General features: G+C 42.7%; 2 protein-coding genes and 1 pseudogene across 10 annotated transcripts in view; 1 reads left to right on the forward strand and 2 right to left on the reverse strand.

Annotated features, from left to right (window-relative positions):
• LOC136388460 (tigger transposable element-derived protein 1-like) overlaps positions 1–4,544 on the reverse strand; it is a 29,044-nt pseudogene extending 24,500 nt beyond the window's left edge.
• Positions 1–6,029, reverse strand: part of BEND6 (BEN domain containing 6) — a 64,547-nt gene extending 58,518 nt beyond the window's left edge. Inside the window, exon 1 of one of the 4 annotated variants that reach the window (XM_066359145.1) lies at positions 5,927–6,029. The gene's annotated coding sequence lies outside the window, so the exon portion shown is untranslated. Of the gene's footprint in view, positions 1–5,055; positions 5,412–5,926 lie in introns of those variants that run through there. The other 3 variants (XM_066359146.1, XM_066359144.1, XM_066359147.1) reach the window with 3 other exon arrangements.
• DST (dystonin) overlaps positions 5,791–19,381 on the forward strand; it is a 502,743-nt gene continuing 489,152 nt past the window's right edge. For all 6 annotated transcript variants that reach the window (XM_066359128.1, XM_066359129.1, XM_066359143.1 and 3 more), the window contains exons 1-2: positions 5,791–6,108; positions 6,689–6,723. In XM_066359128.1, coding sequence (XP_066215225.1) covers positions 5,928–6,108; positions 6,689–6,723 — 216 coding nt within the window. In that variant the 5' untranslated portion in view covers positions 5,791–5,927. The remainder of the gene's footprint in view (positions 6,109–6,688; positions 6,724–19,381) is intronic.

Here is a 19,381-nt window from a genome sequence, read left to right on the forward strand (position 1 = left end):
TTATATTAGGTAAGGTAGCTTTTCCGCAGTGATGTAGTTCCTTTACTTTTTAATACAAGAACATGTATATTGTTGGTACATTTCATAAAAAACCATTTGGAAATAAACTGGCCATATAACAGATTTCCTTAGATTCCTCTTAATTTCTTCCATACCACTTAATTCTGAGAGAAAAACAAAACAAACAAAACTTTACGTAGCAATAAGTAGATTGCCAATCCAAAATCAGTATGACTAATTTCTCATAATTTATTGCTAGAGACATTTGTACATAAATGTTCTGCTTTCAAGGAGGTAATATTTCAATGTAACATCCTTGTGTGATTACCAATTGAGTAATTTATTCTCTTCCATATAGGTTTGTAATAAAAGCTTACAGACAATCTGGACTACATTCCAAGGTATCCCGTATCTTACCCTCAAAATCCATCTCTTCTACTCTGAATAGTAGCAGCCAGGGCGAGTGTGGAGGAGACTATGAGCATGGACCCACCATAACCAGTCAGGGTCAATTTTAACTCTGAAGAGTTGAAAGTAACCAGAGAGCAGAAAGAACCCGTTGGAGGGACTCAAAGTATGTTAAAAATAGTGAAACCACAAATGCCCAGGAGAATGCCCCTTTCTCCCCCTCTCTTTCTCTCCCACTGCTGGTTCCACCCCTCTAAAACTTGTTCAGGTATTCCTGTCTGACAAAGGGAACCGTATTAGTCTTTATTCAAGCTTTTACCGCATTTCTGCTCATCCTGGTAAGAGCTCAATTTCTCGAAACATTGTGGACAGCAGCTCTCCTATTTCACCTACCTCCCCCTCTTCTGCCCATTAGCCTGGTTTTAGCTTCTCCCACTGCATTGGATCAGTTCTCCGGAAGGTTTCCAAAGGTCTTCCAGTCACCAGCCCACAGGCATCCTTCTTAACCTCTCATTTGTGCAACTGTTCTAGTTAGCCGCTAAATTGGAACGCTCTCCACTTGGCCTCCACAGTTTTGCCTTCTGCTCTCCTCCAGTTCACAAATGGAAGCAGTCTCCAAAGATCTGATTCCAGTTCTTTATAGTTTCTCTTCCTGAGTCATTTCACCCATTTTCAAGACTTCACCTATAAGTTCTGTTGATGACTCCTATCTGTCTCTGGTTCTGCCTTCCCACACTTCCAGGAGCTTGCTGGATAATTTCATGTGGATATCCTTGACACCTCTTACCTTAATGGTTCTAAAACTCAGTTTATCATCTTCCTCTTCAAAAAAACTCTTCCTCCATCTCAGCTCAAAACTTGTCAGCTTTAATTCCTCCCTTTTTTTTCCCTCAGTTGGTCATTACACAGCTTAGGGTGGAAACTTTTCTTCTTCCTGATCCATAAGTTAGGTATTTGTGCCAGGTTCTTCTACTTCTAGGGAAGTCCTGCAGATTATCTCTGCCATCCTTTTAAAGCCCCTTACTTTAATCTTTGGGAGGTGGAATGACTCAGTGCTGAGGGAGGTTGAAGACTTGCCAGCTCCTAACAGGCAGGACTGATGTTTAAAAGGCCACTTCTGCCCTGGCCGGTTGGCTCAGCGGTAATGCATCAGCCTAGCGTGCAGGGGACCCAGGTTCGATTCCCGGCCAGGGCACACAGGAGAAGCGCCCATTTGCTTCTCCACCCCTCCGCCGCGCCTTCCTCTCTGTCTCTCTCTTCCCCTCCCGCAGCCAAGGCTCCATTGGAGCAAAGATGGCCCGGGCGCTGGGGATGGCTCCTTGGCCTCTGCCTCAGGCGCTAGAGTGGCTCTGGTCGCAACATGGCGAAGCCCAGGATGGGCAGAGCATCGCCCCCTGGTGGGCAGAGCGTCGCCCCATGGTGGGCGTGCTGGGTGGATCCCGGTCGGGCGCATGCGGGAGTCTGTCTGACTGTCTCTCCCTGTTTCCAGCTTCAGAAATATGCAAAAAAAAAAAAAAAGCCACTTCTCACACATGGTCCTATCTCTTGCTCACTCGTGCAGAATGTCTTGTGGATTGGAGAGTCTCAGGCTCTTCTTAGCCTCTGGTTTCCAGGTAAGAAGTACAGGTAACGCCCTTCCTGCCCTAGTGCTGGGAAGGACTATACAGTTGACCCTTGAACAATGTAGGGGTTAAGGGCACTGACTCCCCTGTGCACTGGAAAATCTGTGTATTACTTGTGAATCCCCCCAAACTGAAGTATACTGCTCACAAAAATTAGGGGATATTTCAAAATGAATAGGAAGCAATAAAATATCCCCTAATTTCTGTGAGCAGTGTACTAATAGTCAGCTGTTGACTGGAAGCCTTACCAGTAAAAGAAACAGTGTATTAACTCATACTTTGTATGTTATACGTATTACGTACTGTATTCTTATAGTAAAGTAAGGTAAAGAAAGAAACTGTGATTAAAAAATCATAAGGAAGATAAAATACATTTACAGTATTTTTTAAAAATCCACACAAAAGTGGAACTTCCCAGCCCCTGTTGTTCAAGGATGAGCTCTAGTTCTTCAGCTAGGACTGAGGGGCGGGGCATGCTGAGTCAGGGGAAAAGGAGTAAGAAGCCTCATTTTGCCTTGGTCTAAGCCACGTTCTTCAATCTGACTTTACTCTCAATCAAGTTAACATCTTAATTTCCTTTGGTTCCTTGTGTGTGTTCTCAGTTTGGTTGGGAATCCAAAGGGAAGAAGGGCTGCACGGTGGGTCATTTTCTACATACCTGGAATAAAACTCTCTTCACTATTTCCCCCAACTCACTGTCTTCTCTTGAGTGATAGTGCTAATTCATGTTCATAAAAAGCCAAAAATATATATATATATTTTTCCATTTTGATTTTTTTATTTCTTGGGATGAAAGAGTCGGCAAAGAGCCTTCCTCATTCATCCCAACTCCCAAAAGTTAAATTTTGGTGACTTTGACACAATGTCAATTATTTTTTAAAAATGAAAACCTAGCAAAATATATATAATATATTCTAATATATTATATTAGAATATTAGAAGCTAATAATATATTCTAATATATTAGCTTCCAGATAGGATTGATGAGCTGATTTAATATTTATTGAATTCCACAATGCATTAGGCACCACAGAAACACACAGAAATAAGCAATTAATAACATGCCATTATTTGGTGAAGGAAATGATAAATTAGCAACAAACAAATCAGAAAATAACAATAAAACCTAAATACTAAATTCTTTTAATGATTTGGTTTGCTTATTATTAGTATCTTTGAGATAACTGATGGAAAGAACAGTAAAGAAGGCATCTAAAAAGAAATATCTGTAATCCAATTGCATGGCAGTTAAGCATTTGCCTGCCAAAAGAAATAAACGATGTTCTTGTGTGCACTTGAAATTTATAAATGGCTGTAGCAAAACTCAGAATGATAATAATGTGCTAAAGTAATAGCTCACAAAACTATAATTGCTATTTAGTTGCTTTTTGTTGTTAAGAGTGCAGAATTTGGGGCAAACTGTTTACTAGGCTGTATTCCTGGTCTTAGACATGTTTCAAGGATATTTAGCCATTTCAGCTCACTCACAAATTCTAGTTAATGAGAAGTATAAAGTAAAGATGACTGTCCTCAATTCTTAGTTATTTCTCCCAATGTTTGCAGGTGGTTAATTCAGTTCTAAATTCCTCCACTAGGCCACTGTGAATCGACGACGTGAAGAATTCTTCCCTTCCTGATATGCCCCACATGGCAGGCTCTCAGGAATCTCTTCAGAAACCCCTGCACCATGGATAGGAATGCAGTCTCTTGCTGCAGAGGGCTGCAGTATCAGAAAACCATTAAGCAAAGTGCTCATGATGCAGTTCTACCTGATAGCCCCACTACTGAGGACCGATGACACCTTTTCTGACTCATAGTACAGCCTACACTGACATTCAACATTCCCACCTTAGACAGTGTCTGCAAGCAAGGTCCTGCCATCTTCAACCCACAACTGAATCAGATGCAGCATCTCAACAACTTGAATGTTTAGTTTGTTTTAGGAAACGATGTGTAAGTAAGAAAACTTAATCCATTGTTCCCCATGTTTATGAATTTGGCATTTAAGAACTGCTTTAGGGAAAGCTTTTTTTAGTTTCCTTTAATGCTTACGCTTGGTAATACATTAAATGTTTTAAGAACACCAGTGGTTAAGCTTTTATGCAGAGATGGATAATTGATTTTGTATCGTTACAAAACACCAACACTGAGATTTCAAGCAAGTAACAAAACTTAAGTATTGTCATGGATTTTTTGCTTTTCAGAATTTTACAAATTACTTTTTAATGACACCATTTTTTTTTTCAGTCAGCTCCAAAGAGTTAAAAGAAACTCCACAAAGGCAGTAATGTGTTACCTTGCCATTATAATTGCAGTTTCCTCATGCAAGTAAATAAAACAAAATATGCAAAGAACTGCTCCACACAGCATTGCCTTGGGAGCAGCATAACGCGGTACCACACCTGGCCGGTCGGCCAAGGCAGCGAGATGCCGCAGAATGCGGCAGCAGCCGCGGCTTCCTGGCCAGGTGGCAGTGGCCGAGCACAGAAAGGCGCACTGCAGCGCACCCGCCATACCTTCTGCGTTGGCACTGCACCAGCGACCACTGAAAAATCTCCCAGCCATCAACTACAATACACTTTCTGCTGGTTATGAAGAAATGGGAGGGGGCAACCGGGAGAGAAGAGGGAGTGTGTGCATTTTGCGTGACAGATCATTATTTCCTCACATTCCCTAAAAATTTCTTTTCCAAATATCTACCAGCCAATCCCAACTTCCTTAATCTGCCAGTTCCCTAAATCTGAAATAGCCCCTCCCTTTGCAAATGCACTCAATGAGTCAAATTTTACGGTAAACGCATGGATACAAGCAGATCTTAAGTGCCCATTTCTCGGCTGCGAAACTGCACCAAGTTTGGGGGTGAAACAGTTACGTCTGCACATCACAGCGTACTGGGGAGCGCTCCCAGTCAGAGGGCTTGGAGACGGGTGGGCCTCGGTTCCTGGAGGACCCCAATCCCCAGGGACGGCCCTTCCCGGTGTTCACGCTTCAGCGTGCGAGGAACCCCCCGCAAGCAATAGCTCACCCGGCTGCATCTTCCAAAGCCCCGACCTCGGGGTGGGGCGCAGGGAGGTGGGAGGTTGGCGGTAGCACCGCCTGGAAGCTCCCTCAGCGCCTTACGGTTTTCCCCCCGGCGCCTTGGCGCCCTCTGACGCCGGGCTCCCCTGTAATTCGCCCAAGGGAGGCTGGATAGGTGAAAGTCCCAAGCGTTGGGGAGCCTAGAGGCACCCGGCTGGTGCACCCCAGACCGCGCGGACTCGCGGGCGGCCCCGCAGGAGGGCGCTGGGCGCTCACACCCGAGCGCAGCCCGCGGCCGCCGCCGCCGCCGCCGCCGCAGCCATGTCCGCGCGCCCGCGCTGCCGCAGCCGGGCTGTGATGTCATCAGGCGAGCCCCCGCCGCGGCGCCCCATTCCCGCCCCCCACGGGCCGCCGCGGCTGCCGCCGGGGCGCCGCATCCCCGCCCCGACCCACGTGCGCCCGTCTTCGGGATGCCGAGGCCCGGGGCGGCCGCAAGACGATGCGCAGGGCCCAGGTGGCCGCGGCGGCAGCGCTTCCCTCCCCGCCCGCCGCGTCCCTGGCGGGGCTGCGCCCGGGGGCTGCGCAGGGACGGGGGCGGGGGCGCCTGGGGAGGGAGGAGAGAGGCTCCCCGCCGCCAACCCCCTGCCTCATCGCCGTCTGCTGAGTCACGGCAAGCGCTCCCCGCAGCCCTGGATCACTCGCTTAGCGCGACTGGCGCGGGGTGCGCAGCCATTGGGCTGGGCGCGGGGCCGCGTGCGCCGGGCATGACGCGCTGATCCGCGCTCGCCCGTGCCCGCCGCTTCGGCGTGCGCCCCGCGCGGGTGCTTGTGCCGCCGCCCTCCAGCCCCGCCGCCGAGCTGCCCCCACCTCGCCCGCACCATGATCGCCGCGGCTTTCCTGGTCTTGCTGAGACCCTACAGCATCCAATGTGCCCTCTTCCTCTTGTTGCTTCTGCTGGGCACCATCGCCACCATCGTCTTCTTCTGCTGCTGGCATCGCAAGCTCCAGAAAGGGAGGCATCCGATGAAATCGGTCTTTTCGGGTCGTTCAAGGAGCCGAGGTAAGACACGCCGCGACGGGTTTCTTCGGGCTAGGAGGAACAGCGAAGGCGATTTAGAGTGAAGCGCGGCTCGCACCCTTTTGCGCTGCGCCCCTGTCTCCACCATTGCCCGCTCCACAAGCCGAGTACGCTTCTGGATTGAACGTCCCTCTCCCGTTTTGCCCTCTCCCCCTTCCTCCAGTCTCCCGGGTTGGGATAAACAGGGCGATGCTGAGAGCTAGGAGGAGAGGCACGGACGCAAATTCTTAGGGCCAGTTTGCTAAAGCACCGAAGGATAACGAGCGGAGTCCGGGGCTGCGGCAGTCTCCCTTCACCCATCATCGCTGACTTTCTTCATGGAGTGATCGGGGCTCCCCGACTCCCCAGAACTTTTCCTCAAACTTCTTGTGTTGAAATCGCCTAGAGACCGATCGATGGCCTAGCAACCCTCCCACCCCCCGCCCTACAGGATGTCCCCTCTGAATTCAAGGCGTCTGGAAGGTGCTTTCCTGACCCCTCACCCTCAAAGTAAATCATCTGTTATTCGGCAAGTGAAGAACAGGGAGTTAAATGCAGTCTCGTTTTTCTTTTTTCTCCCCAGATGCTGTTATGAGATCTCACCACTTTCGTTCAGAGGTAATTTATTTAGCGCGCACGCTCAAGGTCAGAAGAAGTTCTCTTTCCTGAGTACCAGTATTAATCATATGCGTGTTAAGAAACCAGTAGGGCATTGCATGGCGAGCATGCTGCCCCCAACCGAACTAAAGCCCAGCCAACAGTTTCAGCAAATTTCTTGTTAGTGGAGCCACTGTACCAGAGACGGAAAGACAGCCTCTAAGTGCACTACAGACCTTAGAAAACTTAACCTCGGGATCGATCTCAGCTTCGTTTACAGTCTGTAATTTGGCTGTGGAAGCCGCCTGGGTGCTGTCAGCTGGGGTTGTTCACTTGGCTATCCAACAGCAGAGAAGAGCTCTTAGGAAGTTAGTGCAGAGCAGTTCGATCCATATGCATTTCATTTTAGAGTTTTAAGTTGACATTACTATTCACTGATGAAGCTCTTGATGGATGTTTTCTTGGGGCCATCTGATGATGTTTGCAAAGTGATGGTGGTCGTGATTGGGCTTTATCTGGTCGTGGGTGCTAGCCTCTATTCTCTGAATGCGGAGCATTCCTCCATGAGCAGGTGGGCCTGCGCAGAGATTAGGTGGGACTGCTGTAGCACCAGCTCCACTGAAGACAGAACAAAACAAAACAATACAAAAACATATGTTCTTCCTGACCCAGCATTTCTTTATGAGTTTCCAGGCCAACCTCATTTAGTGTGAGATGCTTTTACCACTTTTTTGGAGGCTTGAAGGTTTCTGGTATTAATGCTTGTGGTTTACTCATCTTAGCGGACTTCATAGTTAGACACCCATCATTTACTTGCCATTTACCTGAGAAGTAATTTCACATTTCATTTCACTAGTTAACCAAATGTTTTATTGTACCTGAGGTGTTTTATTGGACTCTGATTGCTTGAAAGCTATACCTACATTATTATGACAGCATTTTTTTTTTTTTTTTTTTGTATTTTTCTGAAGTTAGAAACGGGGAGGCAGTCAGACTCCTGCATGTGCCCGACTGGGATCCACCCGGCATGCCCACCAGGGGGCGATGCTCTGTTGCAACCAGAGCCATTCTAGTGCCTGAGGCAGAGGCCATAGAGCCATCCTCAGCGCCCGGGCCAACTTTGCTCCAATGGAACCTTGGCTGCGGGAGGGGAAGAGAGAGACAGAAAGGAAGGAGGGGGTAGGGGTGGAGAAGCAGATGGGCACCTCTCTTGTGTGCCCTGGCCGGGAATCGAACCTGGGACTCCTGCATGCCAGGCCGACGCTCTACCACTGAGCCAACCGGCCAAGACCTTATGACAACATTTTAATGTTGTACAATGTGTAATTCTACTGCTTGTAGCCCTGGAGAATGAGAACTCTGTGCTGAATTTAGGATACTAAAGAGAATAAATTAACCAGTCAGATAAAGAGATGATTCATTCTTGAGTTTATACCAACTAGGTATGTGGTGTTGGGAAACTCTCTTAACTTATCAGCACCTCAGTTTCCCCATCTGTACAATAGGACTAATTAGCACTAATAGGGTTGTAAGGGGGAAGTAGATTTTGGGTTTATAGGTGATGATATAAAAAAACTCCACTTAGTTCATAGTAGGCATTCAGTACTCAGTAGGTGTTAATACCTTTTGTAAAATTGGATTAAAAAATGTATAAAAATGAAAATTTATTTCCAAATTTTAAAGTCTTTATTAAATTAATTAATTCAAGTTTATGGGAAACAACATAAACTGTGTCTATCATGAAGCAGCACTTTTAGAATATCTAATTAATTTAATGGAATAACTCATAGATGTGGCAAAAATAATGATCAGGTTGCAGACATCAAAATTTACGATTTTGATTTTTAAAAGAGATGAGCAGTTCTGTGTACATAAATGATAGAACCAGAATAATAATCCTGTTATGGATTATTTTATTTGCCATCAGGTGTTTCAGTTAAAGCACAAACAAAAAAATGAGAGAGAACTATGTCTTGTTTAGTTATCTCTCAGTTAAGCATTTGTCCCGAGCCTGCATTTGGTTAGGAATGCTGGGAGCAGTTGTTTAATGCCTTAACTCATTTTGTGAGAATACTGATAGAGTTTGACATCCTGTTTGTATTTCATATTTGCCTCATCTGCTAGACTATGATCTCCTTGAGGGCATGGACCACATCTCTCTCTCTTTTTTTTTTTTTGTATTTTTCTGAAGCTGGAAACGGGAAGGACAGTCAGACTCCCTCATGCGCCTGACGGGGATCCACCCGGCACGCCCACCAGGGGGCGATGCTCTGCCCCTCCGGGGCGTTGCTCTGTTGCGACCAGAGCCACTCTAGTGCCTGGGGCAGAGGCCAAGGAGCCATCCCCAGTGCCCGGGCCATCTTTGCTCCAATGGAGCCTCGCTGAGGGAGGGGAAGAGAGAGACAGAGAGGAAGGAGAGGGGGAGGAGTGGAGAAGCAGATGGGCGCTTCTCCTGTGTGCCCTGGCTGGGAATCGAACCCAGGACTTCTGCACACCAGGCCGACGCTCTACCACTGAGCCAACTGGCCAGGGCCCACATCTCTCTTGTTTAGGGGTATAAGCCCACTGCCTGGAATAGTGGGTTCTTAATAAATAGTATGAATGACAGATTCTTCAGTGGGTGCCAGTTCCCATAACTGGGCAAATAGAACTCAGAGTTGGGCAGAAAAAAAAAAAGCAAATTCTCAGGACTTTGCTCAGAATTCAATATTTGCTGAATCTCAACTCTTACTTTATTCTTTCTAGGCTTTTAAAAATTACCTGGAGTTTGTGTTAAAAATGTAAATCACTAATGATAACAAAATGGATTTAGTTAAATTTTTTTTTTCTCAGAAAATCAAAGGCAAAGTTAGCTTAATTTTTTGACGGGTTACCCGTGTTCCTTTTTTATACTAAGTTCTTCAAAAAACTACTTAAAGAATGTTATTTTATAAGAGAAAATCCTAAGATTGTGTTGAATGAGAATGTCTTATTTCCTCACTGTTTTCTGTTTACCACAAATAAAAACATTTTCCCCTAAGGGTAACATAGGGAATTTGTTTTCCTTCTCCCTTTCTATGAAAATGTCATTTCTTGTAAGATTGCCTCCAGGAGAAATAGCCCTGAATTTTTTAGATTCTAGTATATTAAAAACTTAATTTGATTGGCAGAATGGATATTCATGTTGCTTTTTAGCAGTAGCTGCTACAGAATAATTATCAAAACAAATGTTTTTATTTTCTGACAAGTCATACTCATACTGCATGAAGATGTCAGTGCTTTGTGTTCCTCGTTCCAATCTCAGTAAGCAGAGGATTCATGTTCAGCATTTCCATCGTGTTCAAAAGAGGAAAAGGAGTGTAGGACCTGCTGACTCATTTTGAAATGGGAAAGAGTGTTGGGAAAGCCCTTGAACACATGGAAGAAGTCCGGGTAGCACTTTGCTGCTTTACTTGGCAGAGGTATTGCTTCTGCTACCCACATGCCCAGCAAGGAGCCCAATTGGACAGGAAATTTCAAGATGTTCCTTCCCAAACAGAGAAATCCTTTTCCAATGAGGAAAACCATGGCATTGGACCCATTTTGCTTAGGGGAAGTTCTACAGCAGGGAAGAAAACCACATGGCTCATCTAAGGAGTGCCAGCTTTTTCTTGTCACTGAGTATATAATAAACACATTTCTCCAACCCAGTTTCTTTCTCCTGAAGCTAGAAAGAAATAATAGAGATGTTGATGTTTTGGAACCATAACTACTGCCAACCCTTTTAATTTTCACTTATTTGCAAACTTGTCTTTACTAGCTTTTTAATAACCCTTTAAATTTTAATAACTAGCATATGAGAATGTGAAATTATTCATCCATCCAGCAAGGGCTGAAGAGTATAACCCCAATTCACTGACTGTAGAAAAACCCAATTAGATAAATAGAAATATGAGTTTTGCATAAGCAGGTAGAGAACTGTACATTCTATCTATCTATCTATCTATCTATCTATCTATCTATCTATCTATCTATCTATCTATCTGCTTAGTCCTAAATTGCTAATGAAGAGAAGTGATTTCACACCGGTGGAGGACACAGTCTAGAAGCCAAATATTCATTCTATATCTAAGAAGTGCACTTTTTCTGAGGATTTATAATGTTTTGTGCTGTAACTTGATACAGCGGTTAACTGTCACCCTAGATTTCTGTGGTGAAAATCGGGCAGTGACAATCCTGATTGTAAGGACATTTCAGAAAGTGATATGGGTAATTGAGGTACCATTAGGTTACAAGAAAGAGTCTTGGGAGTACTTCAGTAGACTGAAGACAATTGTAATGCCCTTTGAGAATTTCCAGAGTGAGCAGTGGTAAATGATCCCTATTCATCAGCTCGGTGGAATAAGGGAAGCCTTGTTTGAAAAAAGAAGAGAGAAGAGTATGTTTTATGTCTATCAGGATTTGAGTAAATATCCTCACTTCCCGTTTCAGGTAAAGGAACCAAAAGAGTTAACTCAAGTTAAGCAGTTCCTGAAGAGTCACATAGCAAGATAAGGACTGAGTAAGACAAGAACTCCCTGGCTACTTTTTATCTGCCCCCTGGTGTTTAACTGTGTCACTCAGAGCTCATAGAGTAATAATGTGCCCGAAATTCTCAATAAAAGAGAGACGCTAACTTGAGTGAATTTTTAGTGGATATTTCTTACAAAGCTGAATAGGCAAATCCTTTAGGTTTTTCCAGTGATTATTCAAGTTATCAGAGATGAAACAATGGTCCACACAAACCCTCGTGGCCTTGTTCTATTCCCAGAGTGTCCCTGTACCCAGCCATGGAAGAATGGTCAGTAAAATAACTATTTCACAGCTTCTTACTAAATTTGCAACTTTCATTAAGAATTACCCAATTTAATAGATTCTGAAAATGATAGTTTACCACTTAGTTATCCTTTACGATGAGGTTATCTATAAAGTCATCGGCTGTGGTTAAATTTCATATGTCAATTAATTTGCATGATTCAAATCAGTCTTAAGTTGAATGCTACTCATGATATAGTGTTCATTTAGCTTCACACAATTATTTTTTAAATAAACACCCCCTTTTTTATTATGTACAAGGTTCAGTGTTACATACAGAGCCAACAAAGGGTCTGCGGTAGAGTCCATGCCCTTGATGATTAGTTCTAGGTCACTCCCAATTTCCTGGCTGAATTTTCGTAGTTACTGGTTTCTTCTGTTACAGTAACTGAACTGTTCTGCGGTTTCCAACTCTGAGTCACAGATGTGATGAGAGTATCAGAGACCGAGGTGTACAAGTACAGCCAATACATTTGTACAAAATTCACCCTATTCGCAGAGGTGTATCACTCCAGTCACTGCTACCATATAATTTACCCATTAGCTACATGATAACAAAACAGAATGCAGAAAGTAAAAATAAAGGAGGAGGGGAGAAGTAAAAAAAACCATTTTTTTTTTCATGCATCCAATGCAGGCTAGATGAAAGTTGAAACAAAAACTTTCCCATCAGGTTTGACTCTGTCTAACCTTAAGGTTCAATAATAACTCAGAGATTTGAATTACAAAATATAACCAGGCTAACAATGACAAGTATTGGTTTAATGTGAGGACGACAGGAATAGAGTTCAAAAATCCTGATTTTTGTTTCAGCTCTGCTGTTAACTGTGTGATCTTGGTCAAGTCTCTTAGTGTCTCTGAGGCTTATATTTGGTGTTCTTACTGGTAACATGAAGATGATCTCTGAAGCGCCTTCCAGATGTATCAGACCAAGTTTCACCTATGTGCAAAGCATCCTGCTAAACGAGTATTACGTAAAACATGATTCCTGCCTCCTAGGAGCTCAAGGCAGGCAAAGATACAAATATAATTAGCATAAGTACCAAGTAACAAATTATATTGGATTAGAATGGTTAGAATAGTTCTGATGAAATGGTTCTAACTGGGGTGATCGGAGAAGGCTTCCAAGAGAAGGTAATGTTTATGCTGAACATGAGCTTGGGTAATTCTAGCTAGACAGAAAAAGAATGACAGCAACCCCCCAGACCAGCAGAATGGCGTGAAAATAGGCAAAAATTTAGGATGGGCTGTCTGTTTTTTGAACTCAGAATACACCAATGTGATTGGAAGGACGGGTTCTTGGTATTGCATAAAGGAATAGAGAGCTAGAAATATGTGTAGGTTCCAACTACAATAAAAAAGTGTTTGAGCCCACTTCTTCACCCTCAGCCAGTGACCTTTGTTTCTTAACTCACAGAGAGTATCGGTGTTATCCAGTAATGGCACCTTAAATTCTTGCCCCTAAAAGTGAAGTGGCATCTTAAATTTCCCTCTCAGTCCAATGAAAAATTCACCTGTCCTCTGTGCTAATATTTTGTGTTTATGTTGTGAATTTCTTTTTTTCATCTCTTGGGGGATATTGTTCCATTAGTCCTTCCCTCCCCTTTTTATCTTCTATTTTCCTTACATATAAACATCATACATGCTTCCTTTTGAAAACAACAATACAAACTAGTTTATATCATCAGCTTTTCTCTTGGCAAAAGAAGTTTCCTGGTAAAGGTCACCTATTCCTCACTTCTCATCCATTCCTCAACTTAGTAGATGTAAACTGACTTCTGCTGCTGCCACTTAAGTCTCTTAAACTCACCAGTGATTTCTAAATCGCTAAATCAAATACAGGGTGGGGCAAAAGTAGATTTACTTTTGTTCAGATGGAAAGTAATACAGTAATTGATAAGTAATAATACAAGAATAAACTCTGTGTTTCACATACTCACAAGTGTAAACCTATATTTGCCACATGCTGTATTTCAGTCTTTACCATGATTGACCTATCTTATATTTCAGTGGTCCCCAACCCCCGGGCAGTGGACTGGTACCAGTCTGTGGGCCATTTGGTACCGGTCTGCAGAGAAAGAATAAATAACTTACATTATTTCTGTTTTATTTATATTTAAGTCTGAACGATATTTTATTTTTAAAAAATGACCAGATTCCTTCTGTTACATCCATCTAAGACTCACTCTTGAGGCTTGTCTCGGTCACGTGATACATTTATCCGTCCCACCCTTAAGGCCGGTCTGTGAAAATATTTTCTGACATTAAACCGGTCCGTGGCCCAAAAAAGGTTGGGGACCACTGTTATATTTGACACTATTGGCTACCAGTTGCTTCTTGAAACTCTTTCTTCCAGGTTGTTGACAATACTTGATTATCCCCTTCCTTTTCTGCCATAGCTCCCTCTGTTCCTACATTAGATCTTCCTACTTATATGTTGATATTCCCAAGATACTGCTTTGGGCTTAATTTTTTTTTGGGGGGGGGGACCTGGTTTGAAACGGTATCAACAACAGACATTTCCACCAAGGAAAAGAAAACTCATTTCTTTTTTTTTTTTTTACAGAGACAGAGAGTCAGAGAGAAAGACAGACAGGAACAGAGATATGAGAAGCAGCAATCATTACTTTTTCGTTGCGCATTGCGACACCTTAGTTGTTCATTGATTGGCTTTCTCATATGTGCCTTGACCATCCATGGGCCTTTAGCATACCGAGTAACCCCTTGTTCGAACCAGTGACCTTGGGTCCAAGCTGGTGAGCTTTTTGCTCAAACCAGATGAGCCCGCGCTCAAGCTGGTGACCTCGGGGTCTCGAACCTGGGTCCTTCCTCATCCCAGGCCGATGCTCTATCCACTGTGCTACCGCCTGGTCAGGCTGGGCTTAATTTTTTAAACAGTTTGACTGAGATATAATTCACATACTATGCAGTTCATCTGTTTAAAGTATTAGAGGCAGTGGTTTTTAGAATGATCACAAGCTTGGGCCACCACCACACAATTAATTTTAAGACATTTCATTACCCGCCCAAAGCAACCCCGTACTTGTTATCAGCCATTCCCCACTTCCCTCCCATCCTCACCCCCAACCTTAGGCAACCACTTACCTGTTTTTTGTCTTAATAGATTTTTTGAGTTTCATTTTTGCTCACCCTGTTCAAACTTTTCTTATGCAATCACATCATATTTACTGTTTTAAGTTACCCCCATATAATGGTTACTCTGAAATCTGTATCTCAAGTGCAGACTTTATCTTGACCTCAGATACAGAGAGTCAGTTGCTTTCTTCTCATTTTCACATGCTGTACCGTGGGTACCTCAAACGAAATGCTGAGCTCATAAGGCCCTCCCATATCTGCCTTTGGTTTAGAGAACTGTACCACCTCCTCCACCCCGCACAGTTGCTTACACTAGAAATATGACTGACTTTACAGACAGCTTCCTCACCCATCCTGCCCTATCTGGCTCCTCTTTAAGATATCTCTGGGGCCTCCTTCCTCACTGTCCCCATTGTGGTTATCTTGGCTTAGGCCCTATAGTAACACTTCAGACAAATCTCCTTGTTTCCCCATCCCCAGTCCATGCACACAAATTTTATAAGGATCATTCTCAAATGTAAATTAATTATTAAAACTTTTACCACTCATGCAAGCATCCGGATTCAAGTAATCTCAGCATCAAATTATTAATAAGCAGGAATTTATGTCCTCTTATAGAAAGGCGTCTAGAGATGCTGCTGGCTCTGCTTGAGCCGCTGTATGCGTCATTGCTAGCGGATTTGGGATAATCCCGGCCTTTCCCTCCTGGTTGCAGGATGGCTGGCACAGCTCCAGATATCATGTCCAAATTCAAGCCAGGAAGAAGGGGGAGGAGCAGAGCCAGCCCAGGGAGGATGTTCATCGCAAAGTCAAAGTCTTTGCTAGAAGCCTTGTCAGTTAGATTTCTCCTTACGTGTGACAGGTCAGAACTATGTCACAAGGCTATCTCTCACACCAAGGGAAGCTTGGGATATGAGCCTTTATTTTTCCAAGCAGTTGCCGTAGAAGTAGGCAAGGAAGAAAGGGTGGGGTGAACCATATTCCTCTCCTACCTAAAATCCCATTGTGCTTTCCCACTTCCTTCGAGTTCATGTAGGTCAACCTTCTTAACAGAACATCAGAGGGATCCGTGCATGTCCTTGGGATAGTTCTGGCTTAACCATTTGTCTGCACTTGTAATTCTCCAAAGGGACCGTGACCTTCTAGGATTATTGTTTTTGTCCATGGTAGTTCCAACTGAAAAAGCCTCTTTTTTCCTTTTCTCTCTTTGCCCACCCACCCCTAACAACAACAACAACAACAAAATACTTGGGCCCAAAAGACTAACTCCTGCTTTTCCTTTAAAACCTGGTTCATGGGTCATCTCGAGGAAACTTTCTTAGCCTGCTCTTCATGATCACAGAGTGAAGCTTAGTAAATGTTCCCTGAATGAATGAATATTTGATATTTTCCACAAGGTAGCTTAATTCTCAATTCTCATGGGCTCTGTAACTTTCTAAATATTACTATATCTCTCACTTACTAAAGGAAAAGAGATGGATGCTTTTCATTTTTTATTTCAGACACACAGTTATGCCTTAGTTAACCTCTTGTGTTTGCTTTAAAAATATACAGATTCAGACACTTTGAAAAATAACTTGAAAATATTTCCCGGCATTTTTATTCATTATTGTAGAGATTTTCATACCTTGATATGAGTTTTGAACAAAAATTTTAATATTTTTTTCATTTTTATTTTTTTATTTTTTTTAAATTTTTTGCATTTTTCTGAAGCTGGAAACAGGGAGAGACAGACAGACTCCCGCATGCGCCCGACCGGGATCCACCCGGCACGCCCACCATGGGGCGACGCTCTGCCCACCAGGGGGCGATGCTCTGCCCATCCTGGGCGTCGCCATGTTGCGACCAGAGCCACTCTAGCGCCTGAGGCAGAGGCCACAGAGCCATCCCCAGCGCCCGGGCCATCTTTGCTCCAATGGAGCCTCGGCTGCGGGAGGGGAAGAGAGAGACAGAGAGGAAAGCGCGGCGGAGGGGTGGAGAAGCAAATGGGCGCTTCTCCTGTGTGCCCTGGCCGGGAATCGAACCCGGGTCCTCCGCACGCTAGGCCGACGCTCTACCGCTGAGCCAACCGGCCAGGGCAATATTTTTTTATTTTACTTATAATGTGAAAAATCACTATAAGTATAAATATATTCTGAATTATCTTATAACCAATTTATCTAACTAATATTGTCACACACTTCCAATATCTGAACTCGTGTTTTGTTTACAATCACATTGGTATCAAGAGGCATTGCTTTAACTATCATGATCTTAAGAGAAAAGATCAGGGGCAATTGTAATGTGTTCTTTATGTGTTCATGCCTGCTGAGGGCCCAATGGTGTGCTTTGGGAATCTTTGTTCAAGTAGTCCTGAGAAATGCTGTGGTGAATTTGAATAAAGAGCATCAGAAATGCCAAATATCAAGGTAAATAGAGAGTACCATTTTATTCCTCTTAATTAAAAAAATACGTATAATTTGTTAAAGCACAAGTTATAACATTGTCTTGTGGGGTTTATAATATACATATTCTATAATATAAATATATATAGAACATATAATATATTCTATATATGTAATATAAATATATATAGAAACTATAGTGTAGAGAAATACAGGGGAATAAATGAACTCCCTATGTGATTGCAAGATGTCTACATTTTATATGAAGTGGTATATTAGCTATAAGTACAATGAAAAGTTAAGGATGCATATTTTAACTCCAAAAGCAACCAATACAAAATAATAGATAAACCCAAATTAAATTCTGAAAGATATACAAATGATCCAAAGAAGGAAGGAAAAAGTAAACAAAGGAACAAAATGCAGAGGGATGGACTGAAAACAAAGATGGTAGACCTAAATTTAACCATATCAGTAGTTACATTATACACTGCTCACAAAAATTAGGGGATCAGGGACCGTGTAGATACCCAGTACTTTCAGCCTTTTGTACAGTGCATTTTCATCAATGAAATAAAAGTTGATTTTGCATCTCATTTGCATAATATACATATACATAATATACTATACCATATACTACATACAAAATACTACACAATATTATGTATATTGTATATGCTATACATGTATATATATTAGTGATGTATATATATAAATATATAGTGATGTGTATATATATATAAATATATATAGTGATGTGTATACACACACACACACACACACACACACACACATATGCTTTGTTACAATTATACAATCAGAATGGCATCCAGGAAAAAAAGCAACAAATATTTTCTTTCTCAGTCCCTTGTAAGTTTCTGGCATTTGGCTGATCTAGGCTGAGCATACAGTTTTTCTGTATATATTTTTAATCTTCGTTAAAGGAGCTATTACCCCAAACCTTTTTTCTCATTATGGAGGTCAGGAGCCCAGGTTGCTCATCCCAACAAGCATGTTTCAAGACTTTACCTGGATTAATAGAGATGGTAGATGAGTAAGATTATCCTTTGGTGAAAGAATTTGAGTAAGTGTGAAAAGCTAGAAGAAGGTGTTAGAATCAACATTATAGCTATAAAATATCAGTGTGTTTTTAAAAACGATTTTATTTATTGATTTTAAAGAGAGGAGAGAGAGAGAAAGGTGGGGAGAGGAGCGGAAAGCATCAACTTATAGTAGTTATTTCTTGTATGTGCCTTGACCAGGCAAGCCTGTTGATCTCAGCATTCTGGGTTGATGATCCATCCACTGTGCCACCACATGTCAGGCTAAAGTGTCAGTGAATTTTAAATAATTGATAGAACATCAGAAAAAAGTTTAATTTACTGTTTATAACGGTTTTTCTTCAGAAAATTTTTTTCTAGTATGTAATTACAAAGTAATAAGACTGTATTGCACTTGAAAGTAACATTCAGACAAGTCAAAGAGTCAATGATAGAATAGTCGAATATATTCCTATAATTGGTATTTTTTTTTTTTTAAATAAATTTTTATTAATGGTAATGGGATGACATTAATAAATCAGGGTACATATATTCAAAGAAAACATGTCTAGGTTATTTTGTCATTAAATTATGTTGCATACCCCTCGCCCAAAGTCAGATTGTCCTTCGCCACCCTCTATCTAGTTCTCTGTGCCCCTCCCCCTCCCCCTAACTCTCCCCCTGTCCTCCCTCCCCCCACCCCTGGTAACCACCACACTCTTGTCCATGTCTCTTAGTCTCATTTTTATGTTCCACCAATGTATGGAATCATGTAGTTCTTGTTTTTTTCTGATTTACTTATTTCACTCCTTATAATGTTATCAAGATCCCACCATTTTGCTGTAAATGATCTGATGTCATCGTTTCTTATGGCTGAGTAGTATTCCATAGTGTATATGTGCCACATCTTCTTTATCCAGTCTTCTATTGAAGGGCTTTTTGGTTGTTTCCATGTCTTGGCCACTGTGAACAGTGCTGCAATGAACATGGGGCTACATGTGTCTTCACGTATCAATGTTTCTGAGGTTTTGGGGTATATACCCAGTAGAGGGATTGCTGGGTCATAAGGTAGTTCTATTTGCAGTTTTTTGAGGAACCACCATACTTTCCTCCATAATGGTTGTACTACTTTACAGTCCCACCAACAGTGAATGAGGGTTCCTTTTTCTCCACAGCCTCTCCAACATTTGCTATTACCTGTCTTGTTGATCATAGCTAATCTAACAGGGGTGAGGTGGTATCTCATTGTAGTTTTGATTTGCATTTCCCTAATAACTAATGAAGCTGAGCATTTTTTCATATATCTGTTGGCCATTTGTATCTCTTCCTGGGAGAAGTGTCTATTCA

Source organism: Saccopteryx leptura, chromosome 1 (assembly GCF_036850995.1).
Source record: "Saccopteryx leptura isolate mSacLep1 chromosome 1, mSacLep1_pri_phased_curated, whole genome shotgun sequence".
Lineage (NCBI taxonomy): Eukaryota > Metazoa > Chordata > Mammalia > Chiroptera > Emballonuridae > Saccopteryx > Saccopteryx leptura.